We start from the raw sequence: 11,091 nt of genomic DNA, 5'->3' as shown, positions 1-11,091 counted from the left end.
TGGAGGATCATGCGCCGTCAAAATCTGTTTTTGTTAGAAATTCGTAGATAATGATTTTCAGAATATTTACATGGTAATTTTCAATTTTTAATGCCTTACAATAGAAGACATTCCAAACATTTATTTTACTTGATGGAAAAGATGCGAATCAATTTATTTGGGGTTTCAATTGTGAATTGTGTGATAATGTTTAATAAAACAGGATGTCTGGATACTAACTATACATACCCCAGAATTTAAAAAAAAAATAAGAGGGTCAATATAAAATCATAAGATGCAACCTTGATTTTTACAGCAGTACTACCAGACTTTGTCGTTAATTTAATAAAATCCACCGTGTAGTTAAATATTTGCTTTTCGTTTTTCTTTTCTTGTTCTTGTTTTCATAATTGTTTACAAAACTGAATCAATAAAATACAAACACTAAAAAGGAAAACAAAGACCTATCAAAAACAGATTTAAGTTATGTCAGCTAAAACACTCAGAAGGCAAAGGCAAAACTTCAAGCTGCTCATGATATGCTATATCTAATGCCAAACACTACTCAACACCTAGCTTAGCAATATTTCTAAAAGATGTCTATAGTAATCCAGCTTCTTTTAGTGCATTCTCAAAATCTTCTTCATTTTTCCAACTCGGGACCTGAAATTCAAATTGCGAACAATACAAATTGTGAGACCTTTCAGCAAGGAAAGTAGATGAAAAAAGAATAGCTGTCTTATAGTGGCCAGAATTACCTCGGGAATGTAGTGTTGGAAGTGATTTTCAATCTTCTCCATAATTTTCTTATCCGATTCGGTCGACAACAGATTGAAAACAGCTCCTGTGGTACAAAATTAGAGGAATCTTGGTAAGCATAGCACGCTAGCTTTGCTCACAAATTTTATCTTAATATTACATTTTGCTACAAAAAATCTGCCTTTTTTTAATCAATACTTAAATGGGAATACACAATGCCAATGTGGAGATAAAATCAAACACACAAATACTTTTTATTTTTTCATGACAAGCCCATGGTCGATCAAAGCAAATAAATATTAAAGTATAGCATGAAAAGGCTATAGTTATTGTGGAATTACCTTTGCGCCCAAAGCGTCCAGCTCTACCTATCCTATGCAGGTAGACCTCGTAGTCAGGCTCTCTTGTGCCATACTTTATTGGGAGATCATAGTTGATCACCAAATTAACCTTTCACCATGCACAAAACACTAATGTCAGATCAATTCATAATAACCAACACCTACCATTTATTTATTTACTTAAAAAAAACACTATTTATGTTTGCATTACCTGTGCTTGGTCAAAACCTCTAGCAAGTAGATCCGTAGTGATAAGGACTTTTGTAAAACCATCCTTGAACTCTTGAATAATTTTGTCACGGTCTTCTTGCTTAAGAGCCCCTTGAATAGCCGTACACTCATACCCCTCTTTGGTTAAAGCACTTTGAAGCATTTTGGTGCTATCCCTTGTACGCACGAAAATTATGGTCTGACCTACCTTCTGCCCGAACTCAAAAATTCTGTCCCTAATGACCTCTATTTTGGAGAGCTCATCTGGGCACCACACCTTGTATTGCTTCAGTTTTTCAAGTGTCAGTTCTTCTTTCTTGACATATATTTCGTTTGCATCCCTAATCACTCTTGGAATGAAGGCCTTCACCATCTCATTGAAGGTTGCAGAGAACAAAAGGACCTGAAGGTTAAATAAGATTGACAAAAGAAGTTATCACTATTCTCACGGAGTACATAATTACACTGCTATGGGTAGATACATAATCTCATATGTTTGAATGAGCAACAGAATGTGAATCACACGACAAACCTGGCAACCGCCGCCACTGCTTCTTTGAATTTCCCTCATTATCCTTTCAGAGTCATCCTTAAAGCCGTCCTATATAAACAGTACAATTAATGATAAGAAAACTGTATTTGGTTTTAAAAAACAACCCAAAAATGGTACATGCAAAACTCGAAGGTGTCATATATCAGCAATCTGCTGTCACCCATAAACAAAAGCTGGTTCTTATTAGCGCATATTACAAAAATCTTAGTGAAGAATATTTTTTGCTGGAATAATAAGCAATAAAACAACAATTAGCACAATCAAATGAATATCTAATAGGCATTTATGTGAACAACATCAAATTGATTAATAAAAATAACCTCAGCAAGCATGTGGTCGGCCTCATCAAAAACAAGTATCTTAATATCCCGTGTCGCCAACTTCTTGGTTGACAGCCATTTTTTTATAGTGCCAGGTGTACCAATCACCACTTGGTCAGTAACCGGAGGTCGTTTAATTATAGGCACAAAGGAAGAAGACTCTTCTGGTATAGCACACATGCAAGTAATGCCTGTGAACTTGCCCATCCTTTGAAGCACAGCTCGGTTTTGCAAGGCAAGTTCTCTGGTCGGGCAGAGACAGAGGGCTTGAGGGATTTTCTTTTTCGGGTCGACGCGGCTTAACATGCCAAGCACAAAACAGGTGGTCTTTCCTGACCCATTATGTGCTTGAGCCACCAGGTCCTTGTAAGGGGGTGACAGAATCATTGGCAGGGTCACCGCTTGGATCTTGCTTGGTCTGCTGAAACCCATCTCGACATATAGACCCTTCAGTAGCTCTTCTGACAGGTTTAGTTCCTCGAATGTAACTGCTGATGTATAGACAGTATCTCCTGATGTAACCTGTTTTTAAACCAAATAGTCAGGGATTTAGAGTATAATTTTATTTTAAATTTTAGCATGCATCTCTAATCTCTAATGGTATGTCAGTTCTCCTCACAATTGAAAACTAAGTAGTAAACTCAAGTTGTGATCAGAGGGGAGGGTCCCTAGGCAATTTTGGAGATTGGAATAATTCCACACAAAAATAAACACAAAATCGAGAAATATCCAAATCTCTCTCGACGATCAAGAAGGAAGCCTCAAGATGGATCCATTCATCTCCCCCTTCCGTTGATCTCCTCCAATTCCGATCTCAAATCCATACTCTGCACTGCTCGTAGATCAGAGGCACAAAATCGAAGAAGGACGACAATTTGCAGTGGACGATGGCTGCTCATTGATTCAACCTGCTAGCTGATCTCAAATTACCTTTATGGGCCTTATCTGAAGCACTCGAGACAATAAGGGCGGCAATTCATGGGTTGAGCATGATAAACAAGGGAGCTGATCTGGAGGACTCAATGAAAGCTTTATCTTCCCCACAAATTTGACCTTTCAGCATAGTTCAGTCCAAACCCCCTATTGGAGCAGAATTGATTCAACCGCTGAACGGGACGGCTTAGTCATGCGGAGATAGTTCAAGCAAAGATTGCAGAACTTACAAGAGCGTCATGGCAACTGATCCTCTCAGTGCTTTATTTGCAATCACCATGGCGACTGATCCTCTCAGTGTCATGCAATCACCTCTTTCGAGCTCCCCAAATCTGATCAACTGCTCTTAGAAAATCCAACTGATACTTCACCAGAACCTCCAATCCATCCTTCACACCTCACACCCCCTGATGCTGGATCAGAGTCAGGCCAACAGTCCATACCCATTGACTATGGTTCCAATCAAGAAGCTGGAGACGAAGTTAGCGGGGCTAAAGCAAGAAATGGTGTTGATGGAAAAGAAACGATCTGAAATGAAGATGGCCATGGCAGGTATCCATGCTCAAATTCATAACAGTAAGTCCAAATTGGCAGAGACTGATGTTTCTAAAGCAGCACAACAGAGAAGTGCGATTAGAGAAGAAAAGAGATGTGAAGATGAGATTGGTATTGGTATCTGTTCAATCAACAAAGGCAAAGACCCAGTGTGCTCAGAGAAGGTTTTATGATATTGAAGCTACAAGGCAACAAGTGGTTTTTGATATTGAAGCTATAAGGGAGAAGAATCTGAGGAACCATGTAGCAAATTTAGAAACAATTTCTACGCTAGATGTGAACCAGGGGGGTTGTCGGGGATGTGCAGAACAAAACTCTTCGAGGAGGTAGTCTGCATCTGAGGAAGGGTGGACTGAGGATGCAAGGCTTATCTGTGTAATAATAGAGGGAGCACAAAAGAGTTCCATGGGCGAAGAAGTGAAGCACAATTTCTTAATTGGTGGCTCGTGAAGCCTGAGGGTACAGTTTTTTAGTCCCTAGTGTTTTGTGTGTTTTTTGTAATAAGATAGGAATAACTGGTAAACCGTTGTTACCAGTTCGAAGAGTTTTGATAGGGTTTCTTATCTAGGTATACGGTTAAAAATGTTGTTTTGGGTTTGTTTCAGAGGTCGGGGTTGTTTCAAGGTGTTTAGAGGTTCTTGTTAGCTTCTGTAATTAACAATTTTCAGCAATGAAAATGGGCTAATAAGCCTTGTTTCAAAAAAAAATATATATATATTTGAAAACTAAATAGTCTTCATGCTTTTATACTGCTATTAGTAATAAAAAAATTCATAAAAATGTTCCTGCTGACATATCAGGATGCCATAACCCTATCTTAAAATAGAAATTCAAAGAATGTCCTTCTAATGTCTCTAATGTGGTAACTAATAGGTGCAACGGAATTAAAGCTGCAACTTCGACTTTTTCATAAAATTACAAATGCTCTCAAATAAATTTCTCTAAACATTGAAACTTTAAACAGTACCCGTCAACCCATTTTTAATATGGAACTTAATAATTTTATTTAATCAGGTAATTCAACCCAATACCTACAACAAGATAAACAATTCAATGCTATCTAACGGAAACTGAATATAGCAGGAGTAGAAATATACAGCTTGGATGCTAGCGTCGTCTGGGTCGTTAAGTGGAGCAGGCTCTTCGGATAGAGATAACACCCCCAACTGTTCCTTGAGCTCCTCCGACGGCTGTTCCTTGACCTCCTCCGACGGCTCTGACTTCTCCTCTTGGGAGGTTGCAGCCGGGGCAGAGGACGACGTGGCCTCATCCTGGCTGTCCTCCACTTCGTCGGCCCAAGACTTCTTCTTCTCCTCATTCCTCACCGTCGGTTCCTCCGTACCGACACTTCCGTTGGATAGAGATAACTCCCCCAACTGTTCCTTGAGCTCCTCCGACGGCTGTTCCTTGACCTCCTCCGACGGCTCTGACTTCTCCTCTTGGGAGGTTGCAGCCGGGGCAGAGGACGACGTGGCCTCATCCTGGCTGTCCTCCACTTCGTCGGCCCAAGACTTCTTCTTCTCCTCATTCCTCACCGTCGGTTCCTCCGTACCGACACTTCCGTTGGTTTCCTCTTTCTTTGTCGTCGTTTCAGCCATCGCAATAAAATTCAATTGTTGCAATCGACGGAGAAGAGAACAGAAGAGAAGAGAAATGAGAGAGCGGCGAGTACTTTCTTTTCTTGAAGGGTCCGGTAGCTTTATGTCTACGCAGCGAGAGAGGCAAACCGCTAGTTATTTAGATGAAATTAATTAGGTAATGAACTAAATAAAAATGTTAATGTAATTAGTATTTCTTAATATTTATGTCATGATGAAGCAAAAAAGATTATGTCAGCGTAATTTTTTTAAAAATTTTTGAATGACATAAATTTATGTCGGCATAAAATCATTACAAGAAAATCATTTTAAATAAAACAAGTTAATAAACTAAATTTAAATAAACTAGTTCATTACAAGAAAATTTAAATTTAGTTCTGAACTGTATGAATTTTGTTAAACAAAATAAAAAATAGTAAATTATATTTGAATTTATTTAATCATGTGCAAAATTAAATCAAAATATATTATTTGTTAACAATGTTATTCACAAAAGCATAAAAGATATTATAAGTTATATCGTAATAATTAATAAATATGAGATCTTCAATGAATAATTACAATATAATTTACAAATTCTATTAAATGCACATGGCTGAATTTGAGTATCTGATCATATAGAATATTCACACTCAGATCAAAATTTAGTTCGGTGTTTATTTATTTAAAATATAGGGTTTCATATTAAACATCATATTTCGTAATAAAGCTTAACAATTAAATCACTAAAAGCTTTTCAACTTAAACTGCGGTCTTCATTTGTTTTTCTTAAAAATAAATATTTCAAGATGAAAACTATTTATTTTTCTCATTTAGCATAACTAATCCGAGTTTGTTAGTTCCCATGAAACCCTTCCTAATTTATAATTTGTCTATTGTGAGAAGTAAGAACATTCATTTTCCAAGGCGTCCAGAAACTTCAGAAATTGCATTTAGATCCACAGTAAGACCCAAAATTTACCCAAAAACCCTCAATTTACCTGAAACAGTATTACAAACGCACACGTTATGAAAACTCATTTACAAGAATTCCAACAAGAGCGCAGTTCTTAATCTTGCCTAAGCAATCGAAATTAATTTAATCGTATCTAATATCATAAAATACAAACCCGATAAGAGTTTAACCAATCTAAATATTCCAAACTTCTTCTCTAAATATTTTTGCCACTCTTCTGAAGTCTTGTAAAACAGTTTATCACAACTAAACCTCTTACACATACTTAAATTTAAGTTTGGTTAGCAGAAAATTCCACATGCAACTATCACAGACTTAACAATGGCTAATTAATAAAATTTATTAAATCGAGTTAAATTATATCCACAACTTTCTTATTGATCCATTTCTCCAAAATCCAAGTTCATCAGGTCATATTAAGTACTTAACTTTCTATGACGAAGCATCACAATTCACAACTACTAGATACAGAGAAAAGTGAAGCATACATGGCCGAAAAATAAAATATAGCCTTTTTCATTTTACAAAAGGAAAGTAATAAAACCAAAAGAAAAAAGAAAAAAGTACCGAAATATCCTTTCATTGAGATGTATATACATATTTGCTATATCTTGCAAGTGTTTACAGAAAAGCCATGGAAGCAGCGTATCTCATGGACAAAGAACGTATCAGAACAAATGCGAGAATGTCTTAATTATAATCCCAAATCAACAAAGCATTTCAGCTAAAAGCTATGCATTCAGGCACTAGTAATTTCTGTAAGAAATATTTTAGGTTGAAATTCTATGTGGTTCCTCCATGCGTCGGTGACCCAATTCGCATGTAGGCCTTCTCCACCTTGGCTGCCTTGCTATGGGCATACCCATAGAAGATATATATCAAAATTCCAGCTAAAAACCAGACCGAGACACGGAGCCAAGTTCCTAAACTATACATATAAAACATAACCTCAGTTTCTTTAGCACCATCAAGTATAGTCTTTTGACACACATTTTGGTATATTCTAATGAAGAACTTTGCAAGTTATCAGGTGTATCAAGTATTTGGTAAGCTAATTCTTATCTACTGAAAGCTGGTCCGCTTTATTTGGTAAGCTAATTTCTCATGGAATCACAGAAACTATAGTGTAATGATCCATCAAGGAAGAAGAATCTGTTCTCTCAGAAAATCATAATGTACTACGTGGTTTTTCTTGTTATTATTATTTTCTTTGAATTGAGGAGGCAAATGTCTAATTCAATAATTCATGAGAACAAAAGGCAACTCCTCCTGTTTTAAGTTTTTTATTTTTATTTTTTTTAAAAGGTGGTACCATATACCACCGGTTTCTCATTAAATTGTTTTTTACACTTTCACACCCTTATATCCTTAACAAGAGCTGCATACATGACAATGAATTATTTTGTATGTTTTAAGTTATTTATTTTTATTTTTTTTAAAAGGTGGTACCATATACCACCAGTTTCTTATTAAACTGCTTTTTTACACTTTCACACCCTTAAATCCTTAACAAGAGCTGCATACATGACAATGAATTATTTTGTAAACCCAAACTGAAAACCATTGAGCTCTAGAAGCAATGCACTTTTCCTTTGTAAGATATTAAAACAGTCCTAAAGAAACAGCAAAAGGCACTGCCAATTTCCCAATTTAAAAGTGCTAATTTTCATGACTTCCATGTAATCACGTTTAACAAGAAAAGACCATTGGATTTTACATGCCCTCACCTTGACTTCATTGCATTTACATCAAAGAACTACCAGTTGTTAATTTGTTATACTGGCAAAACTAAACAAAAAAAAGGGCGAGAGAAATTTAACTTCTTACCCAAGGTTTATCAGCAAGTATATATTGATGACAATGCACAGGATAGGCAACCAAGGAACAAATGGACACAAAAAACCTGTGAATAAAAGATTAAAAACATATTTCAAAATTAATTATGCATATAGGTACCATTGTATCGTATCAATCAGGATCAGAACAGATGATGAATGAAGTAATATTCCTAGCCCATACCTCCAGATCGTCCAAAATTGCTCCGACCTTTATGTTGGTCAATACAAGACAGTATAACTGAGGCGAACAAGAGGAGCAACCCACCTATGATGCACGCTAGGTACTGCAAATAACTGAAAAAGAGCATGACATGTCAGATGTGAATATGCCATATAGATAGAGAGAGAGAGAAAGGCTGGTTTTTGTGTTGGTGAAGATCGGCTTGGTGTTTAGCTTACACTGGTAAGAACCTGGTTGAAGCACCAAATGTAAGCATTAGAGCTCCAAAACATATTAAAACTATGCTGTAAGTTGCTTTTCTTCTCCTTCCATATTCCTTAATCTCAGTTAGTTCTTGAAGAAATTCTGGCTCTGGGACCTCATCTGGAGGGGCATATCTAAGTACCAGAATTGAAACGGCAACCATAGTAAATGCAAGCAGTGTGCCCACGCTGACCTGGAGACAAGATCAAGTAAAATGGTATAACTATTAACAGCAACTAGACTTGCATAATCTTCTTTTCCTGGTCTAAAATATTAGTAAATGAATAACTTATATGAGATTAAAAAAGCGCTTACCATCCCTGCCAATTGTGACACATCCATGAAAAATGCCAGAGTAGCAGTAAATACACCAGTCCATACTGTGCTCCTGACAGGAACTTGGGTGGTTTGACTTACAGCTTCAAAATAAGTTGGAAGTAGCCCGTCTCTAGCCATTGCCATCATTATCCTTGGCTGAAAATTCGGCCAATAATTGGAAAAAATAATTGCTTTAGTGAAATATCTGAAGCTGATCAGAAAAGCTTTACCAATTTTTTAGGTAATATACCTGAGGAAGGATTGCACCTAGCAATGATGAACAAAGAGAAAGAATAGCACCAGTCGAAACAACATACCTATTCAATAAAATAAATAAAAATACAGGTCAAACTAAATCAATAAAAGCATATATCACTGAGCTTAGCAAATTGAAGGATGCTCACATAGCCCAATGCATCCCATTTTCAACGAATGCAGTTGAAATTGGTGTGTCTGGGTCCATAGTAGGATATGGTACCAAGCCAACAATCACCACTGATACCATCATATAAAGAGTGCAACAGAGAGAAAGTGTCAAGCCTATCCCCCATGGAAGATCTCTCTTTGGATTTTTCACCTGATACAGGGAAATCCCAAGATCAGTTACCAGTTACACAAAATAATTAATCTAAGAAATGAAAATAAATTTCATGTACGACGTCATTAGTGTACCTACCTCCTCTGCCGTGCAAGCAATTATATCAAATCCTATGTACGAAAAAAAGACAGTAGCTGAGCCTGACAGTACTCCATTGATCCCGTTAGGAAAATACCTGTCAAAAGGGGAAAATCAAGAGATTACTTCAGATTTCAAAAATGAAATCACAGAATTCATTTTCTTTTGATTGAGTACGGAATTGCAATATACCCTCCAGTCATGGAATAACCTTTCCATCCAGTCTGGAATCCTAGATATCCACCAGCTATAATAACAAAGAGCATGACAATAAAATTTGCAGCTGTCACAATGACTTGCACAAGTGAGCTCTGTAAATAGGATGAAGCAAATTAAGTTTCAACATCGATTGGAAAAGCAGTTCAACAAAAGTAGATTATTACTAAGAGGGGAAATTCAGTACCTCCTTTATTCCCAGACATAGCAGGGCAGTAACTACAAGAACAAGAATAGCTGCACAGGGATCTACTATAATTCCTAGCCATGGAACATATACTCGTGCAAGGAAAGATGGCAAGTTCTCTTGACCGCCAAAAAACAGTGCCTAGCAATGAATTAGCAACACAACAGAAATAGTATAAGATTATAATGTAAGATCGTTATAATGTGCCTAATTTCTTAGAAGGTATAAATCTTAATGTACCAAATTAGGGGAAATGCCGCGTGCAACAGCGGAGCCTCCAATGGTGTATTCCAGGATCAAAGCCCATCCAATTAACCAAGCAACCCTATCCTAGCTCACAATAAACCATAATTCACCAAATTGAACTAAAAAAACATGTATAAGAGTATTAAAATAAAAAATTCAGATTATATAAAATAAGAACTTGAGGAGATTATATACCCTTCTCCAATGCAGATGTAAGAATAATGGTAGGCACTGCCAGCAGAGGGACACCGGCTTGCCAGCTCAGCATAACAAAAGGCCGACAATGCAGCAGCGACACCGGCTATTAGAAAACACAGAGTGAGTGCGGGCCCAGATTGCTCCCTGGCAACAGTTCCCACAAGAACATACACCCCTGCTCCTACTGTTGCTCCCACCCCTGCATCCCCATGAATTTGCTTCGTTTATATTATCAATTTATGCTAACAAAAAGGAGGAAAGGAAAAAATAAGGAAAGAAAAGCAAATAGGAAAAAAAGACTAACCAATGGCAACGAGTTGCGGAAGGGACAATTCCCTTGCGAGTTTGGTTGGTTTGGGCTCTGAATCTGAGGAGCGAAGGAGCTGTGCATCTCCTTTATCTGACAAATCGGCTTGTTTTCGTCTTGCCAGATTCTGGATGCCACCAATCCAAGAATATGATTCCGTTTTGCCACTCAATCCCTCCATTCCTATTCTCTAATTGCGAAGCAGGGAAAGAAGTTCTATTGAATCTCGTGGCCCTGTTTCCTGTTGATTTGCATAATAAAGTAGTTTCGTTGTGAAAAATGAAATGGTACAACTGTATACAGGGGTTGGAAAAATGGTAACAAGTGAGAAGATAATTTGTCCGTCTGTTCTCAAAGAAGTATGGAGAGAGAGAGAGAATCATTTTAAAAGGAACAGAAGTTGACCGTTTTGGATCCATCTTTCCTCTTTCCTCGAGTACAACTGTCCAAATCAATGATTTCCCCTGAAGATAATGCA

The 11,091-nt window shown here is 37.1% G+C and overlaps 2 protein-coding genes across 4 annotated transcripts; both read right to left on the bottom strand.

Moving 5' to 3' along the window:
• Positions 1-339: 339 nt before the first annotated feature.
• On the bottom strand, positions 340-5,348 carry LOC144560036 (DEAD-box ATP-dependent RNA helicase 38-like). Of its 2 annotated transcripts, XM_078309203.1 has the most exons (8): positions 5,063-5,348; positions 4,748-4,876; positions 2,163-2,684; positions 1,822-1,890; positions 1,291-1,692; positions 1,080-1,188; positions 738-823; positions 340-642 (listed from the first exon to the last, which is right to left on the bottom strand). In XM_078309203.1, the coding sequence occupies exons 1-8, from the start codon at positions 5,246-5,248 to the stop codon at positions 580-582; spliced, it is 1,566 nt and encodes a 521-aa protein (XP_078165329.1). In that variant the 5' UTR covers positions 5,249-5,348; the 3' UTR covers positions 340-579. The 2 variants fall into 2 exon arrangements, with proteins under 2 accessions (XP_078165329.1, XP_078165328.1); XM_078309202.1 differs by having other exon boundaries at positions 4,748-5,348.
• A 1,527-nt stretch (positions 5,349-6,875) lies between these two features.
• On the bottom strand, positions 6,876-11,004 carry LOC144560035 (cationic amino acid transporter 2, vacuolar-like). 2 transcript variants are annotated; one of them, XM_078309200.1, is made up of 13 exons: positions 10,611-11,004; positions 10,304-10,505; positions 10,103-10,187; positions 9,863-10,003; positions 9,652-9,770; positions 9,460-9,556; positions 9,188-9,360; positions 9,034-9,100; positions 8,781-8,939; positions 8,441-8,658; positions 8,223-8,335; positions 8,031-8,106; positions 6,876-7,131 (listed from the first exon to the last, which is right to left on the bottom strand). In XM_078309200.1, exons 1-13 carry the CDS (start codon positions 10,792-10,794, stop codon positions 6,987-6,989), a joined length of 1,779 nt encoding a protein of 592 aa, XP_078165326.1. In that variant the 5' UTR covers positions 10,795-11,004; the 3' UTR covers positions 6,876-6,986. The 2 variants fall into 2 exon arrangements, with proteins under 2 accessions (XP_078165326.1, XP_078165327.1); XM_078309201.1 differs by lacking the exon at positions 8,223-8,335 and having other exon boundaries at positions 10,611-10,987.
• Positions 11,005-11,091: the final 87 nt, after the last annotated feature.

This window comes from Carex rostrata, chromosome 9 (assembly GCF_964058835.1).
Source record: "Carex rostrata chromosome 9, lpCarRost1.2, whole genome shotgun sequence".
NCBI lineage: Eukaryota > Viridiplantae > Streptophyta > Magnoliopsida > Poales > Cyperaceae > Carex > Carex rostrata.
Note: the sequence above shows the minus strand (reverse complement) of the source record. Positions and strands in the feature narration are given on the sequence as shown.

Bases quoted from the DNA above. Each gene is read 5' to 3' on its own strand.
- LOC144560035 (XM_078309200.1), bottom strand. From the start codon at position 10,794: ATGGAGGGATTGAGTGGCAAAACGGAATCATATTCTTGGATTGGTGGC. The intron at 10,188-10,303 runs GTATATAATCTC...GAGCTAGGATAG, and splicing joins TACATCTGCATTGGAGAAGG to GGTTGCTTGGTTAATTGGAT. The intron at 10,004-10,102 runs GTACATTAAGAT...ATTCATTGCTAG, and splicing joins GCGGCATTTCCCCTAATTTG to GCACTGTTTTTTGGCGGTCA.
- LOC144560036 (XM_078309202.1), bottom strand. From the start codon at position 5,248: ATGGCTGAAACGACGACAAAGAAAGAGGAAACCAACGGAAGTGTCGGT. The intron at 1,693-1,821 runs GTTTGTCGTGTG...TTTAACCTTCAG, and splicing joins GCAGTGGCGGCGGTTGCCAG to GTCCTTTTGTTCTCTGCAAC. The intron at 824-1,079 runs GTAATTCCACAA...TTTGTACCACAG, and splicing joins TGGACGCTTTGGGCGCAAAG to GAGCTGTTTTCAATCTGTTG.